The sequence below is a fragment of the Osmerus eperlanus genome, chromosome 1 (assembly GCF_963692335.1).
Source record: "Osmerus eperlanus chromosome 1, fOsmEpe2.1, whole genome shotgun sequence".
NCBI classification, from domain to species: domain Eukaryota; kingdom Metazoa; phylum Chordata; class Actinopteri; order Osmeriformes; family Osmeridae; genus Osmerus; species Osmerus eperlanus.
Window position 1 is genome coordinate 17,467,345 of NC_085018.1, and position 27,553 is coordinate 17,494,897.

Below are 27,553 nucleotides of genomic sequence, written 5' to 3' on the forward strand. Positions count from 1 at the left end.
CCTAGCTTCCCCTGAATGCCTCTGAAGTCTGAATGCCTGTATACATGGATATTTTGATCCAAGTAAATGAGGTTCATTAACACACTCTCTGTGATATCAGGTCGACAAGTGTGACAAGGCCTCAGTACATTTTAATAGACAAGCTAATGATTGACCAGATAGCATATCTTGTACAAGCCAGGACCTGTTTTTCAGTGTATGTTCACCAAACTGTTAGTTGATTGTCAAGCACAGTTTTGTGCTGTTCTGAATGGATTCAAACGGCTGCACATTGTCCTGTTTGGAGTCAGTTACAGAAAAAGAGTTTCAAGGAGAAAATTACTGTAACATTGTTATGATTCAGCTGACGCCCAAACAGGCCTCACTTCCTGGTTCCTCCTCGTTCCTCGCCACCTTTGGCTGTTCTATGGTTTCTCTTTTTCCAAGAATAACTCAAACAGGGTACAATTAGCTGACAAATTGCTGACTTGCATATTGAACAGCATGCATTCACACCCAATATGACAGAAGGATGGGACTAAAAGACAATTAAACACATACACATAGAAGTTTTATCTACAGTAAAACAGACTCCAACTTTTGCACACAAAAGCTCTTTCTGTCACACACACATACACACACACACTCACACACTCACACACACATACAGGTACATACATATAGTATAATTGGTTGCCCCATGAGCTGTCATTAGCCCTACATGTGCTCTCTGCCAAATAGAAATGATCCAGACTGGCTCCCTGGTGAGGAAAGAGTGCAGCAGGACACAAGCAGTCCGTTCCAGACTTGAGAAAGTCCAGAGTGTTTTGATGCCATGACTACATCCCTAAAAGCACAAGAATCAACATCAAGAACATCAATTAATTTTATATAAGACGTTGCTGGTGGATTAACTACAGACTTCACCTTTACAGATTCCGCTGAATTTACTGTAACACATTCACACATGACTCAGACAGAATTGATATTCTAGAACTGAAAATCATTCTGAAACTTCATGGATGAAAGAGAAGAGGGAGAAGAGAGAAGGATGAGCTATTGATAGAGAAAGAGAGAGCGACAGAGAGAGAGAGAGACAGAGACAGACATTACATATTTGTGAGCTTTGACCAGTGCCACCTTTCAACACAGCAGAATGTTCCATTATGTCAGTCAACATGATGATGTTTGGCCTTAGACAGATATGAAGTCAAACAACACAGCAAGTCAGCACACTCCTGAATGAACAGCATCAGGCAGTAGGGAACAGAATGTGAGCTATTTGTCATTTGTCTGAAGCTGGAAGAATCGCCTCATTGTTTGATTTGGAGACACATATTGGCTACACACACACACAGCAGCAGGGGCGGATTTTGTTGTTGTTTAATCAATGTCATATCAAAGATAAACTCTTTTTATTCTTTGATCACTGCAATACTTGCGTCACTCGACAAAATCTACTGGGGCAGCACTGAAATGTGATAAACTGAGAGGCACACATTGGATAAGTTGTCATGGCAGTTCTATGAGAATTTCTTGGATTGTGGTTTTGTTTAGAACACAATAATTCTATCTTGCTTTTGACATTTAGTATTTGGTCATAGGTCAGAAGATGTGGTCTGTTTTCAACAGTTCAATTTATTGTATGCAGCACAGTAACAGCTTTCAGAAACACCATTCAGTCAGTAGGTATAAATGTCAGTCAGTAGTATCTAAATGTCACTGAACAGTTCAGTACAAGACCTATTGTTTTTTATATAACAGTTCTCCTATTTCTACTAAAACATTAATGAATCCTAAGTTATTTTTTTACTTTAGTTTGACACTGGTTTGCTGATGTATTTGTTCTAACCTTCAATTATGTATTGTATGTGTCATTTTTTGTAAAACATGACTTGTGAAAAAAGACTTTTGCCTCTCCCTCAGGTAACACAAAATATAATGCTGTACCAGAGTAATAACTGGGTAAACTTCTTAACTGGGGTTGGTATAGAATTCATAAACTCCAATGTGTCAGCTCTGTATGACATCTTAGTTTGACTTTGCAGCGTGCGTACAGCCTGTGAAGCGTGTTTGTCTAAAAGGTGGAGCCGGTTGTGAGGAGCCGGATACAGCAGAGGAGTGTGCTTGTTCTGTTCATTACTGTGACCTGAATCAAGGCAAGCCAAGCAAATGTCATGACTTCCATGGTGAGTGTATTATAACATGAGTCAATTAAAGATAGTGTCAGGAGACAGAGGGTAAAGAAAAAGCTCAATGCTAACCAGGGCTAAGGAACAGCATTGCCAAACTAGCTCTGAAAGCACTGATTGACATTCTTTGAAATATGTTCAAGGCTATGCCAGGAGGAATGGGAACAAACCCCCTGGCACATGAATCTGCTGCCCAACTAGGGTATGATTTTAACGGCAGGATGTATTTTTTCTCTCTGAATCATAAATAACACAGTTGAAACCACAGATGTGGTTTAGGTCAGAGCTATGCCCAGTGGCACAAAGCTGCTCTGATTGGCAATTGTCTAGCAGTGCTCAGAGTAGTATATTCCCAGGCTCTAGCTGTGGTGTCCTCATACAGGGCCTGAATGACCCCTTTCCCTGTCTCTGATGTTTGGAGGACTTGGAGTGGTGTTGTAACAGGAGTTACTGAGTAGCATGCCTTAGAGGTAGTAAACATGTTCAGGGGATCGAGCATGAACAAGTTGTCTATATCAGGCCATCAGCCTCCATTGACCTGTGTGTGGCAAAGCTTTATATTTAGAGCAGGGAATGAGGAACCTCAAGTGTTCAGGCAAAAGAGCTCACTGCTGTTTGTTGTCAGCGGTTACTGTTGCCATGGACCTGGGCCCCCTGCAGATGTGTTCTGTTGTGGCTCCCTGTCTGTGTGCTGAGTGATCAGAGTGTGAGGGGATTCAGAGCTGGGGTGTGTTAGAGAGCTGACACAGCAGAAAGCTCATAAACCCCTCTTAACATCTAAAGGACGTGTCTGAAGTGGTGGAGACTCCATTAAGTCCCCTGATGACAGATAATAACAAGTGTATGAAGGCCAGACCAACCTTTAGCTGACCACACTTACTGTACCACAGTCATACATACAAACCACATGCTGATTCAGAGAACTTAGAGGAAGGAGTGTCGTGCGGTAGGTTGGAAATGGATGGAAAAGATTATGGGGTCAATATGTGCCATTGACTTTTGGAGGTCTATTTAGCGTCTATGACAGCTACCTGTGCAGACAGTGGTTAGTGGCAGGGGTAAGTAGCAGGTGAGCTGTCCACATTTCTGTAGGTGTGGTCCCGAGCCTTTATCTTGCCTCTTTGTGTTTACTTAGGAATAACACTGTGTGCTCCCTGGCTCTGATGAGTTTACACAGGTCCACCATCCCCTCCAGCCTGGGATGCAGATAGCGGGAGGGAAGGAGAAACAGATTAAAATAAACTAGGAGGCACAAGAAGAAAAACAGCTGTTCAAAGGAACAAGGACAAGCAAGAAGGGGGAAGGGACACATATGTTGTGTGTTGTACATGCATGGGTGTGCACGTGAGCGTTCTGTAGGCTCCTAGTGCACATGCAGAAGAAGCACACACACAGAGATACTGTACACACATCAAGACTCAAGTGTCGGTAGTCTAGTCTATAATTGTGCCTCCACGTTAACTTTATGTATTAACTTACATAACAGGATGCAATTTAATTTGAAGTAGACAGGAAAGGGTTACCACCACTAAAGACACATGCACGCGCGCACTCAAAAAACTAACAAAGATTGAGGATTACATTTTTTTCATCTCGTGCAAAGAACATGTTTATACATTTTCATTTGTGGCCCTCTCCAGATAGAGTGGGGAGGATACAAATCCTGTCTTTTTAAATTCACTCTTTTGATCCATTAATTCTCCAGACCCCCTCTCACTCACGTGTTTGGTCTTATTTTCAGAATGTGCCAATAGCGTGTTTTTAGAGGCCATGACTGCAGGCGCAGAAAACAGATCTTATCATACAGAGAGACTCTTAAGTGACAGATTACCTAATCCCTTCCGAAAACAGTTTACGTTTTTGAGATGTTTTGGACAATGAATAACCTGACACCTGCACGGGTAAATGATGAATAACCTTTCAAACTAGAGACAAGTTTATCTCCTGACACGTCACAAAATCCATAAAAAGGCCTGTATCCAATCGAATGGGAGTTTCTCACTGTCTTGTTGACCAATGCAAGACTAATATTAGTTATTCCCGCCCACATTTTTAGGAACACGTGGGAGACTGCACACGTGTGCATGTTGATACATTTCGTCTCAATGAAACGGTATGTAAAGAGATAAATGTGTTACAAAGTATAGAGCAGCGAGTTTATTGTCTTGGATTAATCATTCTCTGAAAGTCTAGTTAATGTTACTGACTACAGTTAAAGCTTAAAGTAGGCACATGCATGTCCCCACTTGTAGTATGGCTGGTGGGTGAGGTGGAGTCGTCACATGGTTGCACACTTACTAGTAGATTTTGGATTTCAGGAAGACCTTTTTAGCTTGCTGTAGGCTACATACGTACTGAAGAGAAAGGAACTAAGGCTTAGTACAAACTTTTTGATTTGTGCATGAAAATATTAGCAAGCAAGGTTATAAGTAAGCAAGTTGTATGAACCAGTGTTAGGATTTGTCATATCCGTGGAATCTACGTTTTGACGACTACCGTAATTGTCCAATTTAACTTAGTTATTGAGATGGCCATCGAAAATGTGTGTGTATTCGTGAGAGCACATGCCATGTCATCTGTTCTCTGTGATCCTCCCGTTGGCCAGTCATCTGAAATGGATGTGGTATCCAGTGTCAGTAGCAGGTGTAGAATGTCTTGCTCTATAAAGACACCTTTTGAGGTGACCTCTCCCTGAATGGGAAGCTAGACAGGGGTGAGGAAAAGTTTTCTCACGTGCAGAGTTCGCAGATGCATCAGAAGGACCCCGACTGTGCCTCCAGACAGAAATGTGATCCTCCATCAGTGCGCTGTTAGTATTGGTTTCTTCTATGAAGATTACTTTAAGATGTGTATATCCTCCTCTTCAGTCTAAAGTTGCTGGGATCAGGGGGCGTTCAAAGTAGGGCAAAGAGTGGAAATGACTACCCAGGGCACTGTGAAAAGCTTGAAAATGTGTTGAATGAATAACCCGACATACCGAAAATGGGAGGGTGGGGGAGCCCAAATTGCCATCTGTTCATGGGGCCCAACATTTTTATTGGCACCCCTGGCTGGGATACAACTTATTTGTGGCCTTCTGTTTTGGAGAATGACCTTGGCACTATAACATCATTGGCTTTTGAAACATGATGGACAACATGTGCTACAATTCCTTGTCCTTGCTGGGCTGGGTTGTTTGTGATACAAATGCCATTGATGTTCCATCCGAAGTTTTATATCATCACTTTCCCATGTTTGTCTTTTAACACAATGTTCTACTGAGTTATAATGAAAAGGAAGAGCCTTATTGAAACATTTTACCTTCTGCTTTTCTTGAATAGACTGGAGTTGTATGCTGATCAGTACAGCCATTCCCGCGCACAAAAAACACATCACATTGAAATTAAGTATAACCCTACCTATGACTATTAATATTTCTCATTAAAGCCAGTTATGGCAATAATGTACCATAACCATACCTGTTATTGGATGGTCTTCTGTGAGTTGTGCTTGGAGCTCTGCAGTCTTGCTTCTCCTTCTCAGTGTGTCGTCAGTTGGAGGCTGTGCTGCTGTAACCAGTTACCAGCAGTTCGTTATTCGTGGCTCATACGTAAGCAAAGGCCCAGTATCTGGGCAACCAAGCAGGTGCCATGACCCTGTCTCAGGGGAGTTATGTCATTGATGTTTTCTCTTCTTAGTTACAATAAGCTGCACAGAAGTCATGGTTTTACCCATAGGATCTACGCTACACACCGTATGAAATGAAGGGCCAAGTGCACACACACACACACTCACATGTACATACACACACATTGTACATACACACACATTGTACACTCACAGACCACAGGAGAAGGCTGTCAGGTAGACAACTCAAACAGCACACACCACACTTTGCATGCAGTGTTCATGCTACGCACAGAGACGTCCACTGTGTGTACTGCATGTACAGTTGGACGTTGACACATCCTGAGGACAGGTTTTGAGTGCATGTTGGTTATAGAGTGGAGGGGTGGTGGTGCGAGGGATACGTAGTGAAAGAGAGAGAGGCTGGAGAGGGAGTTTTAAACTAGTGACCTAGTTTAAAACGGCATGGGTCTCAGTGTCACGCATTATGTCAGGTAGTGGCTTTCAGTCCCTCTGTATATGAGCCTTGGTCATCTGATACAAGCCATAGCAGGAAACATCTCATCTTACTCTGGGCACCTCCGTAGTACTGACCACAAACATTGATCTGGACATAGTCTTGCTGATGGTGCCATAATTGCTAAGAGATAAATGTTTGAGATGGTCAGGGGTTGGAGGACAGTTTTATGTTCTTCTAACCTGCAAGACTTTTGCCATGGAGACTGCAGTTTTATTATTAGAACAAAGAGTTGGTCTGAGCTGGCTAGGAGAATATGAAAAGAAAGAACTAAATTATTATTAAAATGTTAACCTTTTTATATTCTCTCCCTTTCTCTGTCTGAGTTATATTTAAGATGCTATCTTTAAGTCAGAGTGTCCTTTCATTCTCTGGCACAGGCTCTAATTTACCTCATTCTTTCTCTCCTATTAAACACTCAAGCTGTTTTTAGCTCTCCTCACTGAAGGTTATCTCCTCCCTCTCCCTCCATTCTATCAGCCTCAGACTTTCTGGGTTGAGGTTTTTGTTCTCATTTCAAGTTCTTCTGTTAGTTAAAATAGCTGTGTCCTGGGAGGGCTGATCCAGATACAGCTGAATGAGTTTCCTCTCCCCCTCCGGTACTGTACCCCGAGAGAGGAGCTGAGGAAGCTAAGGAATCAAGTCTTCGTGTCATCGATAATTGGCTATTTAGTTGCAGAGATAATGTCATCACATTGGTCTTTTGAGAAAATCTTGTAATGGCTGTCGTGGTGCCAACAGCCTTGGTTTGACCTCTTTAGTGTTGTAACCGAGGTGTGGTTGTGTGTGTTCCCGTTTGCAGGAGTAAGTGTGTGTATTTGCGTGTTTGCACAAGTGTGTGTGTGTTCTGAGGCTAAGCCGTCCTCTCTGTCTGGTGTCCTCATTGTTCTCTGGGAGACTGGGCCAGATGCCTGCTGCTCCCTGGCAGCCAACCACCTGCCTCCGTCCCTCTCTCTCTGCCTCCGTCCCTCTCTCTCTGCCTCCGTCCCTCTCTCTCTGCTTCCGTCCCTCTCTCTCTGCCTCCGTCCCTTTCTCTCTGCTTCCGTCCCACTCTCTCTGCCTCCGTCCCTCCCTCTCTGCCTCCGTCCCTCTCTCTCTCTGCCTCCGTCCCACTCTCTCTGCCTCCGTCCCTCTCTCTCTGCCTCCGTCCCTCTCTCTCTGCCTACACCTGTCCGCTTTTCCCTCTCAGTCTCACTTTTGTTCCATCTCTGGCTTAATCTCAGGGATTTAGTAATGCTGTGCGCAGGGTCAGAGTTACACAATCAGTGGAATAGTACACAAGATCTACATAGTCAGAGACTGAAGACTGCATTATCTTTAAAGGGTCCTTAGCCACAGTATAGTGCACGTAGACTGGTACTTGTAGACTGGTACTTGTGCCCTGCACCTGTATGGGAGCAAACTGCAAACACCCCTGTTCACCTAACCCTTCCATGTACGTATACTCCCAGAACGTGCATGCTGCCAAGTTTTTGTTGTCTGTTTATTGGGTTGGGTGGTTGCAGGAGAGGACATGTGGACACGGGGGCCGGTCCAGCCTGACACATCGCTGGCCCAGGTCCGAGGGCCAGTCCAGTGGGGGGTGATATGCCTTGGCGCCCGTCTGGAAAGAGAGTGATGCAAATAGGGTCAGGAATGATGGAGGGATCTAGTGAAGGAATGACTGGGGTTTGCAGCATGGCCTCCCCAATGCTTTTTACATCATTGTCCTTTATACTTTCCCCTCAGCCCCCCCTGGGCTCCTGGTCTCCACTCCCCAGGCCTCACCTGGTCAAGGCCGGTCTGATACGGGAGTGTTGACAGGTCAGATCCATCACAGCCCTGCCCACTTATTTGACACTGGTGTTTACAAGTTTATGGAAAACATTTGCCTTGGATCTGTTTGAATTGTGATGCCAGAATACATATTTGTTACATATTTCTGTTTTATATAGGATGTACGAGTGCTTGTCCAGTAATTGCGTAGTGTAGCGAGGTAGATGTAAGAAAAACTGTCTATGCGTGGTATGACACAGCCAGAGTGACTGTGAGCAGTGATGAGTGTGAAATGTGTTCAGCAGTGCGGGAGCAGTGTGTCCACACTGCTGACGCAGGCCATCGACCCGTGGCACGCACACACACACACACACACTTGTCCTTTAGGCTATACAATCACCAGCCTCCCTCCACTGTGCTGCAGCATAAACCTAGCCTAATCGGCACACAACCTCAACAACACACTCACACACACTGTGACTATCAGGCTGTACACTTTCCTCAACTGGCTTACTCATCACCACCACTTATGACATCATTTCCAAATCACCACCTCCACTTCAGAACTGCAGACTAGGAGTACAAGAACATCAGACGGCACCATCAGCAACAGCCTTTCTCTTTCAGGAGTGGCATATGCATATTTAGATATTGCCACCTCCTTCATCCTGGCAGGCTGCAACTGAGCAGCATCCTGCCACCTGGTAGATCTTCTGTTGGGCATGCCTGCATCCTGCAGACCACTCGAATCATCCCCTTACCGTACACACAGACCACACAGACCGCACCACTGTCGGACCCCCCAACAGCATCAGTCAGGGTTGAACAAATCATGTCCCTGATTTACAGCTGGAAAACCCACCACGCCACGTGCTAATTAGCTGGGTTGTCCTAATGCCAGCTGCCTGTTATTGATTGAAATAGAATGAGAACCCTGGTTGGAGGCTACACAACAGATGTACTGCAGTTCACTGGCGTGGAGCACAGCCTGTCATGTGGGCAGAGTTCCTTCACTCTATTCAGAGGTTTAAGTATTCAGAGGTTTAAGTATTTATAGGTTGGACACCCCCGTTGTTTCCAAGTTGTAACAAAGGCTCTGATTTATCAGTACATAAATAATGTATTTGAGAGGGAATAGAGGCTGTCCTAGCATATTTCATGGCTGTACACTGACCTTCCTGGTTGATGAGCTCACTACTGTGGTAATCTGTCCTAGTTAGGAAACAGTCAGGTCAGTCAGATCAATAGATGGTATTGTTAATAAAAGTTTGGGGCTTTGCTTCCCAGACTGTAGTTTCCTCTTACCTACCTTTCACCCATTTCTTCAATGGATGCAAACAGACTGGGTATCATTTGCACTGTCATGATTGTCTACTCTACTCATAGCATCTGCAAGTGCGTAGGATAGATGTGCGTGGGTAGCTTTTATATTGAACAAAGAATCAAGACATGTAATGGGGAGTGTCCAGAAATAGAGGGTTTCTCTGCAGTTCTACAGGGTTTCTCTCTGGTGTTTTTCCACTGTGTGTGGGGTGAGGTATCATGTCCTTCAGTAGACTGGCTCAGGTTATCTGTGCTCTGTGTCAGGAAGCAACCATCCTCACCTTCTCTCCTTCCCTCCCTCTCTCCGTCTCTCCCTCGCTCTCCCAGCCCAGGCACTGCATAGCTCTGTAAAATTCCACGCTGCCGCAGAGAGGGTTGATGTGAGAGTGTGAGAAGGAAGGACGGGGGCGAGTGCGGGTGAAAGAGGTAAGTGATGAGGCTCGATTTTGTCACGACGACACGGAGAGGGGAAAGTGACACGGGAGGGATGCAGGGGGGTTAGAAATGGATGACATAAAGTGTGTGTATGCCCACACGTTACGAGGGTGAAGAGGTAGAACCAGGTCGAAAAAGACTGGATGGAGAGAGGGATAAGACAAAAACATCTCGGAGCACGGAAACTAACAGAAGCAGATTTTGAGGGAAGGATTAGTATGAGGAGAGAAAGATGGAGGGATCTGGACTGTGAGAGGAGGTGAGAAAGCTGTGTCAGAAAAGGACAGATGGGTAATGGAAGCAGACGGGTGGGAGAGAGGGATGGATGGAGACAGACTGGGAGGGAGGAGAGAGGAGTACAGTGTTTTGGGCTGCAGGGTGCTGCTCTCGTTCACTCGCCTCTGCAGAAACACGTGCACCACTCTTCATGTGCACTGGGACAGGCAGAGAACTGCAGTATCTCTCATCCACTCATTCACACACACTGGCAGGCAGACAGTCACTGACAAAGTAACACTTGCAGCAGTGTTCATGTTCACATGCACATCCTAGTTCACACACACCTATCACACACATATAAACTCTACCTCATACATATGTATACTTACACATGCATATTCCTCGTCATAGACATGGCCATAAGTCCAGAGAGACTCATATTAATGTGGAGCTTTGCAGGATTATAACATGGGATAAGGATTATACACCGATGAGCCAAAACATCATGACCTCCAGCCTAATATGCTATTGGTCCTTTGGGGGGGGACAGTTGTACTGTCAGGTACATTATTATTGTCCTATAGTTTTATTCACCGCATTGCAGACATTACAGGCAAAATACCATGTTTATAAGTATTCAGACTAGACCATTTAGGGCATCAAGGGGGTCCAAGCTTGTCACAGGGGCCCTGGTCTAGACTAAGCCCTCTGTCCTGGGAGGAGGGTGACACCCTCACGTGGACAGGAGAGTCTGAGGGAAGTATCAGCCTGGCACAATGATTATTGGCTTTGACGATACTGGACAGGAATATCACACCAGTAGCACAATTGATTCAGTGACTATTGAAACACTCCAGCCATGTTTTGTGTGATGGTCAAGCACACCCTGATCACACCTCATTGTCACATTGTGTTCTACTGCTAAATATCACAATGGCATTGAGCAGTCATCCAGACAGTAGCACTCATACGGAATACACAATCGCCACACTGTATTGCACCCTGACTGACGAGACGGGCACATTCACACAGACACGTGCACAGTTTGAGAAGGGCTCACATCCTGACTTGTGAGTCTCTAAATCAACAGTTTTTATTATGAAACAGATTTTTAAACAAACCTCCATGTTTGTGTGTGCGCAGATGAGCAGTATTTATGTGACTTGTACGGTATGTGAAATACTTTTTAAAATTTTCAGTATTTTGTAATTGGTATTTGACGGCGGAAAAAATGCAAATGTGATTTGTTAAAAGACACCTTTTAGAGTGGAGTAATTTTTTTTTTTCAAAATACTTTCTCCTTGGTTCCTTCAACATTAATATAAAAGTAACATAAAACAAAAAGGTATGAAAATACATATTTAAATGAAGAACAAAGTGCTTAGACACACACACACTGATTTGATAAGACCACACTAGTCCATTTCCCCAATTCTCCCAATTTTCATGGTCAACTTTAACTTTTGTGGAGTTTGTCCCCCCAGATATCGGGAGCTTGCACACATTTTATGTTCATGAAAACGTGAATTGAGAGCCAGAATTTGAAAACTAAATTTAACAAATGTGTTTTGAAATGACAGAATACATGCTATTTTGTATTGATCATTTTTGGCACCAGTGTTTATGTACTTTATTTTGTAACAAGAATCATTTTGATTTATCTTCGCCCACCTCTGCCATGTGTGTGCACTTTTCCAAGTATGATTTTCTTATTGCATGGCAATAAGGCCATTACAAGTGACCTGTCATGGCTCTGAGGCAGGTCACACTGCCACACTCTGAGCAGCACCAGAGTTCTCATCTCCCATCTTACCAAAAAACTCAAAGATTTATGTGGTGCTTAAAGATGGGTGAATGTATCCCTCCCAGTATTTTCTTACCCTTGTTATTTACACATAAATGGTTCACATGGTGCTCTGCTGAGCACGCTTCCACGTATCTCCAAAGCAGTTCCCAGCAGCAGAGCGACCGGAACATGACTGCTAGTTTTGGGATCAGGATGTGATAAATAACATGGATGCCGATCATATCGTTCTTTCTCGCTCGCTTGCTCCCATCTCCATTTGGCCCGTCCTTCGTAACTCACGATTCAGTCTGCTCTTCCCATGCAGAAGCTTCTGACATCAAATGCCGTTTTCTCTCGATTTCCTATGTCTTCTATAAATTAACGAGGGAAGTAGGATAGGTGAACTCCCTGACCTACATACACCCCAGCTCATAAAAGCAGAGAGTCGTGTTACTTCATGATTAGATGAGACTCTTAGCCTGTCAACTCTTAAGGCCCCGAACACGCCCCGAACACGAACACGTGGGCCTCTAGCTGGTGTCCTAGCAGGGTGTGGTGCTCCGCCTACCGTGCGAGCTCCACTCTTCTTCAACAGACCCTCCACACCCTCCACACCCTCCACCTTCAGGCCTAATCCCAATTAGAGGCTTTTGTGGCTCTGGGAGGAACGGGCAGAGACATTCTCACTTGTGTCACAGCTGAACACACGCACATACAGGGACACAAGCACACAAACACATGACTCAAACACACACAGACTAGCTGATTTGAGCATGTGCACCTTAATGGTAGTTGCTGTTATAACATGATGGGAAATGATTGTCTTCCTTGGTTAGTGTTGTTGGAAACCAATTGGTCAGGCAGACACAGTCGTGTCAGTAGTGACCTAAATCAAAGCTTTTGCAAGTTATATTGATCTACAAGTACTGTGCTTGTAGCAATCAAGGGAGTTGGTGTATGGAAGTAACTAGACTCTTAACAGTGACAGTAAAATGCATTAGTCTGGTGGCAGGCTCCTAATTTGATCAAGCAAATGAGGTCTGGGCATGGTTTAGTTTGTTGAAATGTGTTGGGCAAGGCCAGAATGACCCTTTATGTTATGTTTTCTGCTGGTGTTTGGCCTTTTTCTCCCTTGGTTAGTTTTTTTTCTGTTGTAGGTTTCTGTTCCGTTTTGGACTTCCCTAGATCCTCGTGTCCTGTTCCAGCAACCAGTCCCATCGTGCTAATTTTTGAATTGGCACGAGGTGCCAATTCAAAAGTGTTTGCCAAGTGTTTACCATCTAGGATGTCCCATACTGGGATGCAGAGTTATCCACAAAGTCATTGCCTCATACTTGCACACAAATACACACACATAGGCAAACATTTAGAGTATACACATACACTGTCGAATGAGTGGACCAACATGCATGTAGTTGTCAAAGCTTTAAACTACATTACCCTATATTGTTGATTCACTCAATCTATAACTTGTCCACACAGAATGTCTGTATTCCAAAGTCAACCAGGCTGTTTGAGAAGACCACAGCCAGTGTTGTTCTCTGGGGGAGGGTTAGTATGTTTTTCTTAATAGAACTGGATGCTACCTTTGAGCTGACTGTACTGATGAACTCAATGTCATGGGGTTCAGTTAAAATTCAGAAGTTGTTACGTAAGGCTGTTGACACAGTTTCTCACACACACACACTGCATGCACATACACACTGATATGTGAGGAAACTTGAACTGCTGCAGAAAAAGACATAAACATTCTCTGTTCACTCGTTCATTTGTGCTGAGAGAGAGAGAGAGAGAGAGAGAGAGAGAGAGAGAGAGAGAGAGAGAGAGAGAGAGAGAGAGAGAGAGAGAGAGAGAGAGAGAGAGAGAGAGAGAGAGAGAGAGAGAGAGAGAGAGAGAGAGAGAGAGAGAGAGAGAGAGAGAGAGAGAGAGAGAGAGAGAGAGAGAGAGAGAGAGAGAGAGAGAGAGAGAGAGAGAGGGAGAGAGGGAGAGGGGGGAGAGGGAGGGGGACGGGGGAGGGGGAGGGGGAGGGGGAGGGGGGAGAGAGGGAGAGAGGGAGAGAGGGAGAGAGGGAGAGAGGGAGAGAGGGAGAGAGGGAGAGAGGGAGAGAGGAGAGAGGGAGATAGAGGCTCAGAGAAAGGCAGAAGTGTGAGGAGGGGAGGAGGAAGAGATAGAGTTTCAGTAGTGTAAGAGGGAGAGGGAGAGAGAGAGGGGGAGAGAGAGAGGGGGAGAAAGAGAGGGAGAGATAGAGGCTCAGAGAAAGGCAGAAGTGTGAGGAGGGGAGGAGGAAGAGATAGAGTTTCAGTAGTGTAATAGTTGGGAGAGCCTTAGAAAGACTCCAGTCAGTGCCATTTCCTCATATTGGGCTTGAGCAAAGCTTTTCGTAATACAAACACACACACACACACAGAGAGACACACACACACACACACACAGAGAGAGAGAGAGAGAGAGAGAGAGAGAGAGAGAGAGAGAGAGAGAGAGAGAGAGAGAGAGGGAGAGAGGGAGAGAGGGAGAGAGGGAGAGAGGGGGAGAGGGGGAGAGGGGGAGAGGGAGATAGAGGCTCAGAGAAAGGCAGAAGTGTGAGGAGGGGAGGAGGAAGAGATAGAGTTTCAGTAGTGTAAGAGGGAGAGGGAGAGAGAGAGGGGGAGAGAGAGAGGGGGAGAAAGAGAGGGAGAGATAGAGGCTCAGAGAAAGGCAGAAGTGTGAGGAGGGGAGGAGGAAGAGATAGAGTTTCAGTAGTGTAATAGTTGGGAGAGCCTTAGAAAGACTCCAGTCAGTGCCATTTCCTCATATTGGGCTTGAGCAAAGCTTTTCGTAATACAAACACACACAGAGAGAGAGAGAGAGAGAGAGAGAGAGAGAGAGAGAGAGAGAGAGAGAGAGAGAGAGAGAGAGAGAGAGAGAGAGAGAGAGAGAGAGAGAAGGAATGTGTGTGTGCACATCTGTGTGAGAATCAGATAGAAATCATTGTTGGGCTGACTCGACACTGCTGACACAATAACACACCAACACTGCGTACACAGCAATTTATTGTCTTTTATTCTCATCCACATTAGTTTGCGGCAAAGTCTATCAAACATGATTCCACTAAATATAACAATCCAGGGCTGCACTAGTAGACTAGTAGCACAGTGCGTGTGTGTGCATGTGTCTTGTGCAGACCAGTTCTCAGGGCTCTGCTGCTGACTAGAGGTCTGAGTGTTTCCATCTGGACCTCAGGATCTGCACTGTGCCTATACAGCTGTATCTGGTGTTGATCCCACTTGTTGTTTTGGAACTGTGTGCCTGTGGGTCAGGAGCAGCTGTGCACATGCAGATTTCCAGAGTGTGTGTTATGTGTGTGTGTGTGTGTGTGTATATATCATGGTTCCTAAGTGCAGGCCTCCACATTGTGGAGTTGCTGGAGTGTGTGTCTGCTCTTTGACAGCTCTAGCCCTGTGGACAGGCCATGTGACTTCCTGCTCTACACGTGCTGGGGAGGGGTTTCATAAGCCGCGCTGCCTGTGACAGCAGGTCATCTGCCTCTCGTTACTGCACTGGGCTGTCAAGGGAAGGGCCGGAGACTGTGCATAGACATGGGTGCCTTAGCTTCTGTTGAGTAGGAAAATGCCTACATGGATAATTAAACACAAATGACACACAAGAGCAGGGAAAAAGTGTTACTATTTGGTCAACAAGCTGTGAAACCAGGTCTTTAAAATTGAAAGGGACAGTACACTCAAATTGAGTTTGTAGATATTTTTAGACCTGAAGTGTTCAAGGCGCAAATAAAGTATCTTGGTTTTGAGACATGCACATACTCAATGAACTGGAAATATGAGCACCAATGGATGTGGGAAACATAATGACAAGGCTTTTGGCTGCTGTTAAAATGCTTAACCTTGACCTTTCACAGTCCTGTAACATATCTAGACCACAGCTCTGACACACACTGTGCATTGGTAATGAACTTGACTCAGAGGTGTGATATACATTATTTTCTAAGCCTGAGGGTTAGCTTTGACCCCGCTGTTATGTCAGTATGCTAGTGTGGAGTTTCCTACAGATCTATACATGTCTCTGTTTACCTCGTCTGTAGCCCTGATCTCCACGCTCCTCTCTATAGCCCAGGCTCTCCAGAGACTGACCTTTCTCAGAGAGTTGTGGGAGAGATTTAGGGTAGAAGCTTAGAAAGTGGGTTTATATCAGTCATTCCCCTTCCCCTCCCTGGCTCCTTCTCCACTAATCCTCTTGCTAGCCACGCAGCCCTCTGGTAACATCTGGACTATAGCCAGTGCTGCCCCCCACCACCTATTTCAGTTGGAAATTGACACAAGCACACATTTCGTCTGGCTGGTTGAAGGGTTGTGGATCTGAGACTCGGTGTGTAAGGGGACCAGAACTCTCTGTCCATTGACTGTATACTGTAGTTCACCATGGAATGGCATATCCAGGAGGAGAATTTGAGATGTCAGAAGTCAGAAGTATGCATCCGTTTGTGGTTGTCTCTGGGAGGGAGACCCCGAGGCAGTAAGAACCCGAGGCAGTAGTCTGTCTTTCACATGAGGAGGTGTTGAGAGCTGGGGGGTCTGGGAGCTGAGAGTGGGATTTGTGTCAACAAACCTGCTGACTGCAAGCTATCACAGCACTGTCTCTCTGAAAGGGAAAACACACTCCCACAACAGGGAGAGATGCAGCGTTTTTACAGGAACAGGAAATTGACCAAATGGTGAGGGAGAGATGGACGGTGGTTGAGAGATGTAATTTTGCCAGTGCTCACAACCTCGGTAAACTGAAGCTGGTCGTTGCTGTCCAGCAGGATATGGGTCAGGGAGGCGGGGCCTAGGGCATGTGTGTGTGTGTCTGCCTGCGAGTGATGGCATAGGGGGAGGAGTGGATGGATGTGGTCCAATAATGGGAGATGTCAGAACCCCCCCAGCCAGCAGACCTAAGGGTGTATATCCTGGAGGAAGGGGGGCTCTATCAATATGACAGTGCAGAATGCTGGTCATATTGAGTGCAAGAAAAGGGAGGGCACTTTCAGGGATGATCTGTGTTTGAATGCCCCAGGAGTGTTTTGTACTTAAACACTGTCAGTAAACTGGAGCCTGCATCCTACACCTGCTCCTTCAGTACTGACTACCTAGCACTTAGCAACTAGTAAGCATGCACACATATACACTAGAGCCCGACCGATATATCGGCGGGCCGATATTATCGGCCGATATTGGGCATTTTCCAAACTATCGGTATCGGCATTTATAATGGCCGATAAATGAATATTAATATTTTTTATTTTTTTTATTGTGTTTTTGTTCAAAGGACTTTAAGTTTCATATCGTAAGTTTGTATTTTTATACATTTTATTTATCAGAAACTGCATTAACGTTATTTTAGTGAGGAAATAATAACAGGAGTCAGATGGCTGAGCAGTTAGGGAATCGGGCTATTAATCAGAAGGTTGCTGGTTCGATTCCCGGCCATGTCAAATGACGTTGTGTCCTTGGGAAGGCACTCGGGGAATGTCCCTGTACTTAGTCACTCTGGATAAGAATTTCTGCTAAAAGTGACTAAATGTAAACTACAAATAACTACTGTTAGGGAAATCAGTTTGTTTTGTTACGCGTTTCTGGATTTTTAAAATATTTTTTTATATCGGCCGATATCGGAATATCGGATTTTTAAATCACCAAATATTTGTATCAGTATCGGCCTTAAAAATCCTTTATCGGTCGGGCTCTAATATACACACACACTCCCACATACAGTTCTCCAAGACTGGCTGGTGATCAAATCACCTTGATCTACAATAACCAGAAAATAGGGTCAAACAGCAAGAAGGCTAACCCTCGTCTGGGACCCTCCTGAAATACAGTAGGTTTAGTAAAAACAACCCCAAATATAAATTTGTACACGTGAACTTACAAATGTAAACAAGTAGGCTAATTCCCTTCATACATGATCCCTGACACAGGTGTCCACACGTACATGCACACAAACACACACACTTGAGCCTTTATGGACTCCTCTACTCAAATGAAGACGCTGTGAGTCACAGACATTCCTCCATGGAACTCATTTACTGTGGGTCTGCCTGATGACACACCATTATCTCCAAGTAGGGGAAGCTGTACTGCATTTAAACATTGCAATCAGTGGTTCAGAGGAAGTGTGTGTGGGTGCGCACATAGGCCAAATGGATTGTGTTTACATGATGTCTGTGTAGTTTCTTTAGGTAGTGTGCTAACCAAGCATGCTTTGTGTATTGAACTGTGACAGCAAAAGTAAGTCTGCTCTCACCTTTCATTCAAGTGATGTTGAGGACAGCACATAGACCATGCATTATCCATGCCTCAGAATGTGGGCCAATCTCAGCTATACTGATGTGTGTGTGTGTGTGCGCACTGGCCTAGTTGTCTTTCAAATACCATTCTTTAGTGACTTGTGTGTGTTCGCGTGTTATGTCCCTGGACACTTGTAGCCTGAAGGTAGTGCTGAGTATAGGCACTTAGTAAGCCAGCTAGTTTGCCTGTGTATGTGTGCATGCCTTGGATTGTACACGTTTAACTTCACGAGCGTTTCAGGAATGTTCTTATGTAACCTGGTATGCTGCACAAGGTATGCCACCAGGTAGAGAGTGTGTGTTTCCCAGTCAGTCAACAAACTGGCCACGTTGTCTTGGCAGTGTAGCCGCTGCAGCAGACAGTACCTCAGCAGACTGGCTGTGGTCAGGTCTGTGGTCATATCTGTGGTCAGGTCTGTGGTGACCCTGGTTCCCTGTCACCTGTAACTGCCACCACAGCTGCCCTGCTCCTTCCAGACCCCACAGCTCCCTCTGGGACGGGTCTTTCACAAAAAGTTCCTTCGTTTCTTCAACAGCTAGGACCTAATTACGAGGGTCTTGATCCCAACACATGTATGTACACTTTTTAAAAGTAATTACCCCCTAAATACTTTGCTGTCAAAGTCATGACCCTGAAATGTTTCCAGTGACGTGTCGCCCCCAGGTCAACTCAACTGAAGCCACAACACCTGAGCACAGGTGTGTATCTGGGACACTGTGCAGGTGTGCGTGTGGGGAGTCAGGAGGTCCACCTGTTTTCCCTGTAAACATCATGACATCCGGGCCCAACCTTGTGTTTGGGCCACGCGTGTGAGGTGACGTGTGCGCTCTGTTGACAGTGTGACTGCAAGCAGTGTGTGAATGCAAGCAGTGTTATTTCTATGTGTGTGTGTGTGTGTTGGTGTTTGGGCTATGTGCTCGCAATCATGCTTGTTTGTGAGTGACACTAGGGGTGTGTGTGTGTATTATTAGATGCAATGTTTATTTGGTATTCCCAGTGTCGAGTGACAAGGACCCCAGAATATTATTCCAGTCCATTCAGAGATTGGCATATCTTTGTGATTTAAATATTCCTGACAGCATGACTATCATGTGTTTTTATTAGAAACTAATCCTCATAGGTCTATCTAAAATGGATGGAAATGGAGAACCAGAGAGAGAGGGGGTAGGCGTGAGGGTGTGTGTGAGGGAGAGAGGGATGGAGAGGGAACACGCCTCAGTAATTGGGGTTTCACCTGCTGAAGCCTGTGCAGATGTCACGGCATGTGTGACACTTCCACACCATCTCACTGGCTCTCATGCTCTCGTGTGACTCCTCCCACATCTCTTGGCTCCTGCTACACACGATCATTGACCTACTCACACACACTGACACCATAACACACACATTAACAGGCGGGCATGATGTATGAGAGGGGTGACAGGCTTGTTGAAATGGACTGTTAGCTAAGGCTATGATGACCAAAGGTGGAAATCAGAACAGGACCAAACCCAAAGCAACGGTGTTGTCTGGGGAAAGAGGCCAGGCGGTGTGAGTGGCATGTTCTTGGGGATTAGCACAGTGTGTTTGGGAAGCAATCTGTCATTCTCGTGCATGTGTGTAGCTTTGCCCTGGTTGTCTGTCCTTCGGAAGGCATGTTCTCCCCTGGCAGACAGCGGTGGGGGGAAGAAGGGCCATAGAGACGGGCTGAAAGGTAAAGAGTGTGGGAGAGACGGAAGGACTGGGGGGTGGTTCAGTCAAGTGTATTGCTCAGCTTAGTGCTGCAGGCGATCACCATGGTCCTCTCTAGGTCACGCTGTCTGCGCTACTCTCTCTCGCCCCCTCTATTTCTCACTCTAGATGTTATCCTAGCACTGCATTTCCTGTTTGCTAATTTGCTTTTTTGATGATTTGCATATATATATATATATATATCAATTGTATTACTATGTTAATTTGTCCAGAGTAATGTTAGTGAGCCTAGATGTCTCTTGTAAGGTATCTCTGGATGTGTGCTGTGTATTTCTAGAAGGTTCCTGGCCATGCCCGGTTCTGTCTGTTTCGTAATCGGGCTGAGGGCCCAGCCAGTTCAAGCTGGGGTCCATTGTCCCTGGGCACAGGCCCGTGTGATGGGAGAGGGGACGAGGCCAACCTGACATAACACTGACACATTCATCTACCAACTTTGACTAGGCCATAAAAGCAGCCAGTCATGCAAACACACTGACATGGAAAGGAAACACTCATACACACACACACACTATTACCATTAACCAACACCCTGAGTCTGTTGTCCACAGGAACACAGCTCCACACCATTTTACACCAATGTACTGAACCTTTCCACTTTTGGTCTCATCTATCACATTCACTGGGGTGTCCCAGGATCCTTGCCAAGCAGGAGCGCCTGTCCTGGGGCAGAGTACACCCTGTAATCCCCTTCTACCTCTGCTTCTGGACTGTGCTATGGGATCGATTATTAACAGCTCTAATTCCAGAAAGCAAGTTGGATTTTGGGGATTAACATGTGAGTGGTTGGTAGGTGCTCACACATGCGTGCATGCACACATATACACACACACACACACACACACACACACACATCAGCTTATACTTGACTGTCAGTCATTAGCCTAGTTAGACTCTTAGTAGTCATTTCAATCATTTCCTAAAATACTTCTCTCTATTAGTGCTCCCTCGGGTGTACGCTTTAGCTTTTGACCATGCATCACCATGCATCACCATGCATTTGTTAAGGTGGATGTTTGCGTGTTTGGCTTTATGATCCAGAGTCTGTGAGGAAGGCGTGTGCTGGGGAAAGGGCCAGGGACCCCCGCCTCTGTTTACATCTGCCAACAAGCCCCTCCTTCCCCTCTTATCCCACTTGTCTTTCTTGTTCTGGTATCCTTTTCCCTCAGCCGCCTCGTCTAAGATAAGATTGTTAAAGTGACATTGGTGAAAGGAAAGGGAAAGCATAGATCAGCCCTTTCACTTTTTGTCTCTCCACTCTCGCAGTGGAATTTCCCCAGGTTTTCATGACCTGCTGCCGGAGCAGTTATGGAAACGGCATCTATAAATATAATTTTGCAGGGATATTTGAAATACGTCTTGGTAATGTAACTCACATCTTCATCTATGTCTATCTATAACATCCCTTTCTGTTTTTGTCGCCGTTGTGTTTTCTGTGCTCGACCTCCCCTCCCCCTCTTCTCTCTCTCTTCCTCTTTGTTTGCCTGCTCCTGTCCTCAGTGGTTTGTCCCCACCCAACAACAGCTGCCAGCCCTTGATTGGTTGAGGCTGGGGTAAGGGGAGGAGCCATGGGTCATGTTGTGATCTTTTCTCGCTCTGAGCTCAGCAGAGACGTCAGTTCAGTACCAGCAAGCGACGGGAACCCACACTCGCTCTCATCCACTAAATACAGCTCCCGGAGCTGTTAAAACCACCATTTTAAGCCCCACTCATACAGGGGGAATATCCTAACCCGACACAGGACTTCACTAACTTAGCCTTGGACCTGGAAAGCGAAGGGAACTAAAGGATTTTTCTCCTCTCTTCTCTCTCTCCTTCCTTCCTGCACTGCCCTTTGTTTTTCCTGCTGCGACGCAGGCTTCCAGCAGCGCCCCCTAGCAGCCCAGAGAAGAACAGCGAGAGGATAGGGAGCCAAAGGGGCGGCCGCTCTTCCGCCTCCCTCCCAGACGCCGTGGTGGGCCCCCCCAGCTCAGCCATCAGATGCGGAGTGAGGATGAGTCCCGCTCTAGAAGCCCTCATGCAGGCAGATGGGACACCCTATCCCGGAAAAGGGGTGATGCTTGAGCCCTTCGTTCACCAGGTTGGGGGCCACTCGTGTGTGCTCCGTTTCGGGGAGCAGACCATCTGCAAGCCCCTCATCCCCCGCGAGCACCAGTTCTACAAGAGCCTTCCACCAGAGATCAGGAAGTTTACCCCCCAGTACAAAGGTAAGGATCCAGGGAAACATCATTCGTTATTTAGGGATGTTTGTGTGTGTGTGTGTGTGTGTGTTTGTATGCAACTGCTATTGCCCAGTATTTCTTTCCTCGTCTTTCTCTCTCTCTTCCTCTATCTCTCTGTTCCTGATAACCGTGGTTGTGTAACATTGACTGTATCCAGGATTAGCAATGGCTGGAGATGGTGGTTCCGAAGCACAATGGGGATTAGTTTTTCTGTGTGAGGGGCTTAAGCGGGCACGGGGGGGTTGGAACGTTGTGGACTCAGCATCAGTGCAGAGAGCTGCAGTGTGGAGTCAAACATTGAGGTGGAGGAGGGTGGGTGAGGGGAGAAAGAGGGCACTATCCTCGGATGGAGAACGACCCCCCCTTTCCAAGGGACTACAAAAACTGCCACATTCTGAGGTTGATAAACACATACTGACTGTCCACACAAGCTGTATACACGCTCCTGTGCGCAGACGGATGTGTGGAGGTAGGCCTTAGACTCCTACTTTCAGATGGAATCTGAAACCTCAGCAGGAATGTGAAACATGCGCATACCATCAGTTTGAGGGGTAGAAGTGAGCCAGCCCAGAGAGGAGGTCAGTAGTAGCCCTTGACTCTGGGCTCCATGTCAGAGCACCAGGCCTGGCCACAGAAGAGGGACAGGGTTACAGGGACACCATGAGGCTACGCTAGATTTCTGGACACTCAATAAGAAATAGACTCATCATCAGAGGACTCCGTTCATATGGGGAGAGAATACTGCTAAGGACTCTGCCCTTCATTGGAAATCCCCCCCTCCCCTTCACACACACACACACACACACACACTTTTCTAATAGACGTCTTCGGACACGTGCCCAGACATGCATTGACATCACGGTCACATATGATATATCCATAGATCTACCTTATCTTACTTGGTGCCCAGACATGTGACAGAGTAAAGACTTGGCATGGCATCTGATTCCACAGCAATGCAGCATTGAACTATAAAAAGACTGGCAGAGGACACATCAGTGGAAACAGACTGTCGACCTCTCATACGTTATGGAATGTTCCTCATCAGACACACTCACACTTTTACCCGAATATTCTTGTATGTATAGACGCACACATGCGCACACACACACACCAAACACATCTAGGTAGTGACCAGTAGACCAGTAACTTGCATAAGGCACTGACTAATGGCACACTCATAATCCCACGTGCTGGTGACACTGCACTTTTGTTGGACTACAGTGAGGGTAGAGTTAACAGCCTGACCATTCTGCATGATAGTGACATCATTGCCAATGACATCACTCAGGACGAGAGCAGTGAAAGGGAAGAGCTCTGTTTCCCACTGTCCCCGCTGGGTTCAGTTACTATTCAGCCTTAGCCTTAGTTCCACTCTTCCATATCTAGTTTTATTCAAACTACATATTCTTTTATTCCAGTTTTTTTTTTACTCACAGATCTGCCGTTGTCAGTTTAATCCAGAACCCCCAACACCCCCCCCTCCCCCCTCCATCCATCCCTCTTTCCTGGTATCTATCAGCTCCAGCAGCTGTGATGTGATTTCCTTTTGGGACACTTCCCCCACCCATTACACTGTTCCTTGAAAAGCTGTTAATAGCTGGAGGGTGGTTACTGGGGGGGTTCTCTGTTCTAGAAAAAACCCACCCAGCTCTGCACATACACGCTTATCAGATTAGTTTTGTTTCATTTTATTAGATGAATTATTGGACTTGGTCAAATAATAAAAGCTGGCTGGACCTGAATTGACCCAAATATGGACTCAAATGGACTTATCATGGATTTATTGTGACTGTACAAATGTTCATTTAGTGTGATACTGACTGTTCTACTTGTTTGTATTATGTTGTATCATGACAGTTGGCCTTAAGTGTTTTCAAGTGATTATTTTGTGATTTTGTACAAGGGTCATCAAATATCTGCTGCACCTTAAATTCTAGTGTTCAAGTTTACTTTTTGGAACGCTGTGATGTTTGAAATGTGATGGTGTTGGGATTAGGTTCTGTGGTTGCTTAATAAAGGTCTGAGTGAGTTTCATACATTCTGGACTCCTGTGGTGATTGCGTATCTCTGCTTCTTGTTTTAAGGACAAACGCCTCCTATAGTTTCTACGATACTTTCTATCTTCTGACTCCCTACCCCCCCCCTCTCTGCCATATGTTCTGCCTCCATAGCATGTGTGTGTCTGTGTTTGTATGCTTGTGTGTGTTTGTGTCTGTCTCTTTACAGTTTTAGATGCTGGAGACAGGACACAGTTGGTAAGAGCTGCCATAGCCATCCCAGTATTTGGATGGTCTTGGCTAAATCACCTGCCTTTGCATAGAGAAAGAAGGAATCCTATTTATTGGTACTAACAGTCCTGCTGTCTCTCTCTCCTTCCTTCCTGTTTCCCTCTGTCTCAGGAGTGGTATCAGTCAGCTTCGAGGAGGACGAGGAGGGGAATCTGTGTCTCATTGCCTACCCCCTCCACAGTGAACCAGGTGATCTGGAGAACACGGACCCCTCGGCGGACTGTGAGCCCAAGAGCAAGATGCTGAAGTGGGGCAACAAGAAGCAATCCTCCCAGCTCCACGACAACGACAACTACAGCAAAGACAGGGCCAGACAGATCCGTAAAGAGGACAAGATTATGAGGTTAGCACAAATGTACACACACACAAACACGTAGTTTGACTATTTAACCGCACAGAAGCCTACATCGCCAAGAGTTGCAAAATAGTCTGTGTGCTAACATCTTTGCGTGTGTGTGTAGTTATAACCGAGAGGAGGTGCAGAAGCAGCAGCAGCCGGCAGATGTGCTCTACTACAGCCTGAAGAAGGGCAACGTGGTCCCTGAGATCACACACAACCCCTGGAGCCTCAAGTGCCACCAGCAGCACCTGCAGAGAATGAAGGAGAACTCCAAGCACCGCAATCAATACAGTATCTTTTCCCTGCAGACAGGCTCTGCTCTGTAACCCAGGACCTCGTGTCCTAACAGTTTGGAAGGCTTCGGACCAACATGGGTCCCCTGTGGAAAAATGAATGGGCAGTTGTTTAAAGCAATTGAGAATCAAGGTTATTGATCAGATATCAAGATGGACAGGGATGTAGAGGAAGTACAGAGATTGAAGGTCTGCTGTTGTTAGTTGAGCCTTGACCCTATCCCAGAATTCATCCTGTTGGAGAACCTGACTTGGCGCCACTCTGTACCGTGTGTGCTGGACCTGAAGATGGGCACACGCCAGCATGGGGACGATGCTTCTGAGGAGAAGAAGGCCAATCAGATTAGGAAATGCCAACAGAGCACGTCTGCTTCCATCGGGGTCCGCCTCTGTGGCATGCAGGTAGGACCTCCTCACACTCTCTCTCTCAAAGGCTGCTGAAACCACAATTGCAGTCGTACATGTCAAATATGGTGACATTTTAGAAAGCGCGTTGTTTGTTGACACATTCATGTTTGTTATTCCCCCTGCAGGTGTACCAGTCCGACTCAGGCCAGCTGATGTTCATGAACAAGTACCACGGCCGGAAGCTCACCTTGCCGGGCTTCAAGGAGGCCTTGTTCCAGTTCTTCCATGACGGGCGGCGTCTACGCCGTGAGCTGCTCTCCCCGGTGCTGCACAAGCTGAAGGACATGCAGGCTGTGCTGGAGTCCTGCGAGTCCTACCGCTTCTACTCCAGCTCTCTGCTGATCATCTACGATGGAGAGCCCTCTTGCACCCCCACCAGAACCCGGCACCGCGGCGGCGAGGAGGGTGACGAAGACGAGCCTTCAGACGAAGACGAGGACGATGAGGAGGAGGAGGAGGAGGAGGAAGGGGCATTTGGGTTTCCTCGTTCCTCCTCTGCCGCCAGTGGGAGCGGTGGGGTGGCGAGCAAAAACGGAGGCAGCCTCGCGTCCCGTGGAGCAGGAGAGGCCTGCAGCCCCGTGGTGGATGTGCGCATGATTGACTTTGCCCACACGACCTGTCGCCACTACGGGGAGGACAGTGTGGTGCACGAGGGCCAGGACAGTGGATACATCTTTGGCCTCCAGAATCTCATCACAATCATCTCTCAGCTGGAGGACCATGGTGCAGACTAAGACTAAACGTTGGCCACCATGTTGGAGCCACAAACCTGGGAATGAAAGCTCTAAGCTAAGCTCCTCTGTCGAGGCATTGACCTAATGCCCATGCGGGGATCTGACCCGTAACCCTCCGGAATAGGAGGGGCGGGATCAGGGATGCTTCAGGGTCGGGGAAGGGAACACAGGCTCCGTCCTGAACCCTACCCCACTTGATTGTTGTGGGACAGAACTGACTGTGCACTCATTGGCACTTTTCTCCTTTGACCGCTCCCAAACCCCTTTCTTTATTTTGTGTGGTAGGAGAGCTAGTGGATGGGACCGGAGTCCCATCAGGCACTTGAAACTGTGTAGCATCCTCCTCTGTTACAGACTTGTCTTTATTGTAAGGGCTCTCTGAGAATAAGACGGACACAGAAAGGAAACGTGCAAGTCAAGCAGCTGTCTGACTTGCTGTCAAGAGCCGTCAAGAGCACATCACATATTTGTGGGTCCCGGTGGGTTGTGTCCTGGACTGGACAGTCCTCAAGCAAGCGACCCCTCATCGCACTCTTTTTATAGATATTTTGTATATGTCCTGTTGTCTCTGCAAACCGTAGCAACCAAAATACTTTTTGGTGCATCTGGATTTACAACACCTGACAGAGACACTTTGTCTTTCAGAGAAAAACAGATTGTCTTTCAGATTTAGGAATAGAAGAAGGGATCTACCCTTTTGTCTATGCCTTTTCTCCCCTGTACTGTTTAGCCTCTGACAGACTGTGGCAGTGAGGGAGTTGTAAGGGAAAGACAATTTCTTGTCACTTTCTTTGTTTTGTCTTAATTGTTTCTCTTCATTCCTGAAAACGGTGACTAAAGAAGAGAATATATTGATCATAAAAATAGATACAGAGAGATACTATTTATTGGACACATTTCTAAAAAAAACTTTAATGGAAAGAACTAAAATGAGAAACGGAGACAACTACATTCCATATTACTGTTGTAAATGTTCTGTTCTATATTGGATTTAATATAATTTTGTTTTTGCAAGGGAAGATAGCCCTCTTGTATACCTGTGTGTCAACAATATGTTGGAACAATAAAGACATTTGTTTGTGGTAAAAGCACGTGTTGATGGTTCTTGTCTAAAGTTTAAGCTAATTGTATTTAGGGAGAGTCAAGGAGGGATTTTGACCTAACTTTCATAGAAATAGGAATATGTTATTGGCACGTGATTTATGTTGTGTAGAATGACACTGCACGGGAAAGTCGAGAAATGCCATCTAGCTGAAAGATGAGTCGGCTCTGCTGCTGGGGGAGACGTTAGTCATGCTCCCTGCTCTCCCATGGTGTGCTGGGGAATTTCCACACCATGTTTTTGTATCCCACAAAATTCTTGGACCACGCAACTGGATGAAACGCAAACACTGACCCAGTG

General features: G+C 46.1%; 1 protein-coding gene across 3 annotated transcripts; it reads left to right on the plus strand.

The window, feature by feature from the left end:
- The first annotated feature begins 4,261 nt into the window (after positions 1–4,261).
- Positions 4,262–27,242, plus strand: ip6k2b (inositol hexakisphosphate kinase 2b). 3 transcript variants are annotated; one of them, XM_062465009.1, is made up of 7 exons: positions 4,270–4,284; positions 9,700–9,798; positions 21,721–22,070; positions 24,488–24,719; positions 24,838–25,007; positions 25,236–25,411; positions 25,543–27,242. In XM_062465009.1, the coding sequence occupies exons 3-7, from the start codon at positions 21,857–21,859 to the stop codon at positions 26,149–26,151; spliced, it is 1,401 nt and encodes a 466-aa protein (XP_062320993.1). In that variant the 5' UTR covers positions 4,270–4,284; positions 9,700–9,798; positions 21,721–21,856; the 3' UTR covers positions 26,152–27,242. The 3 variants fall into 3 exon arrangements, with proteins under 3 accessions (XP_062320977.1, XP_062320993.1, XP_062320986.1); XM_062464993.1 differs by lacking the exon at positions 9,700–9,798 and having other exon boundaries at positions 4,262–4,284; XM_062465002.1 differs by lacking the exons at positions 4,270–4,284; positions 9,700–9,798 and adding an exon at positions 20,625–20,641.
- Positions 27,243–27,553: the final 311 nt, after the last annotated feature.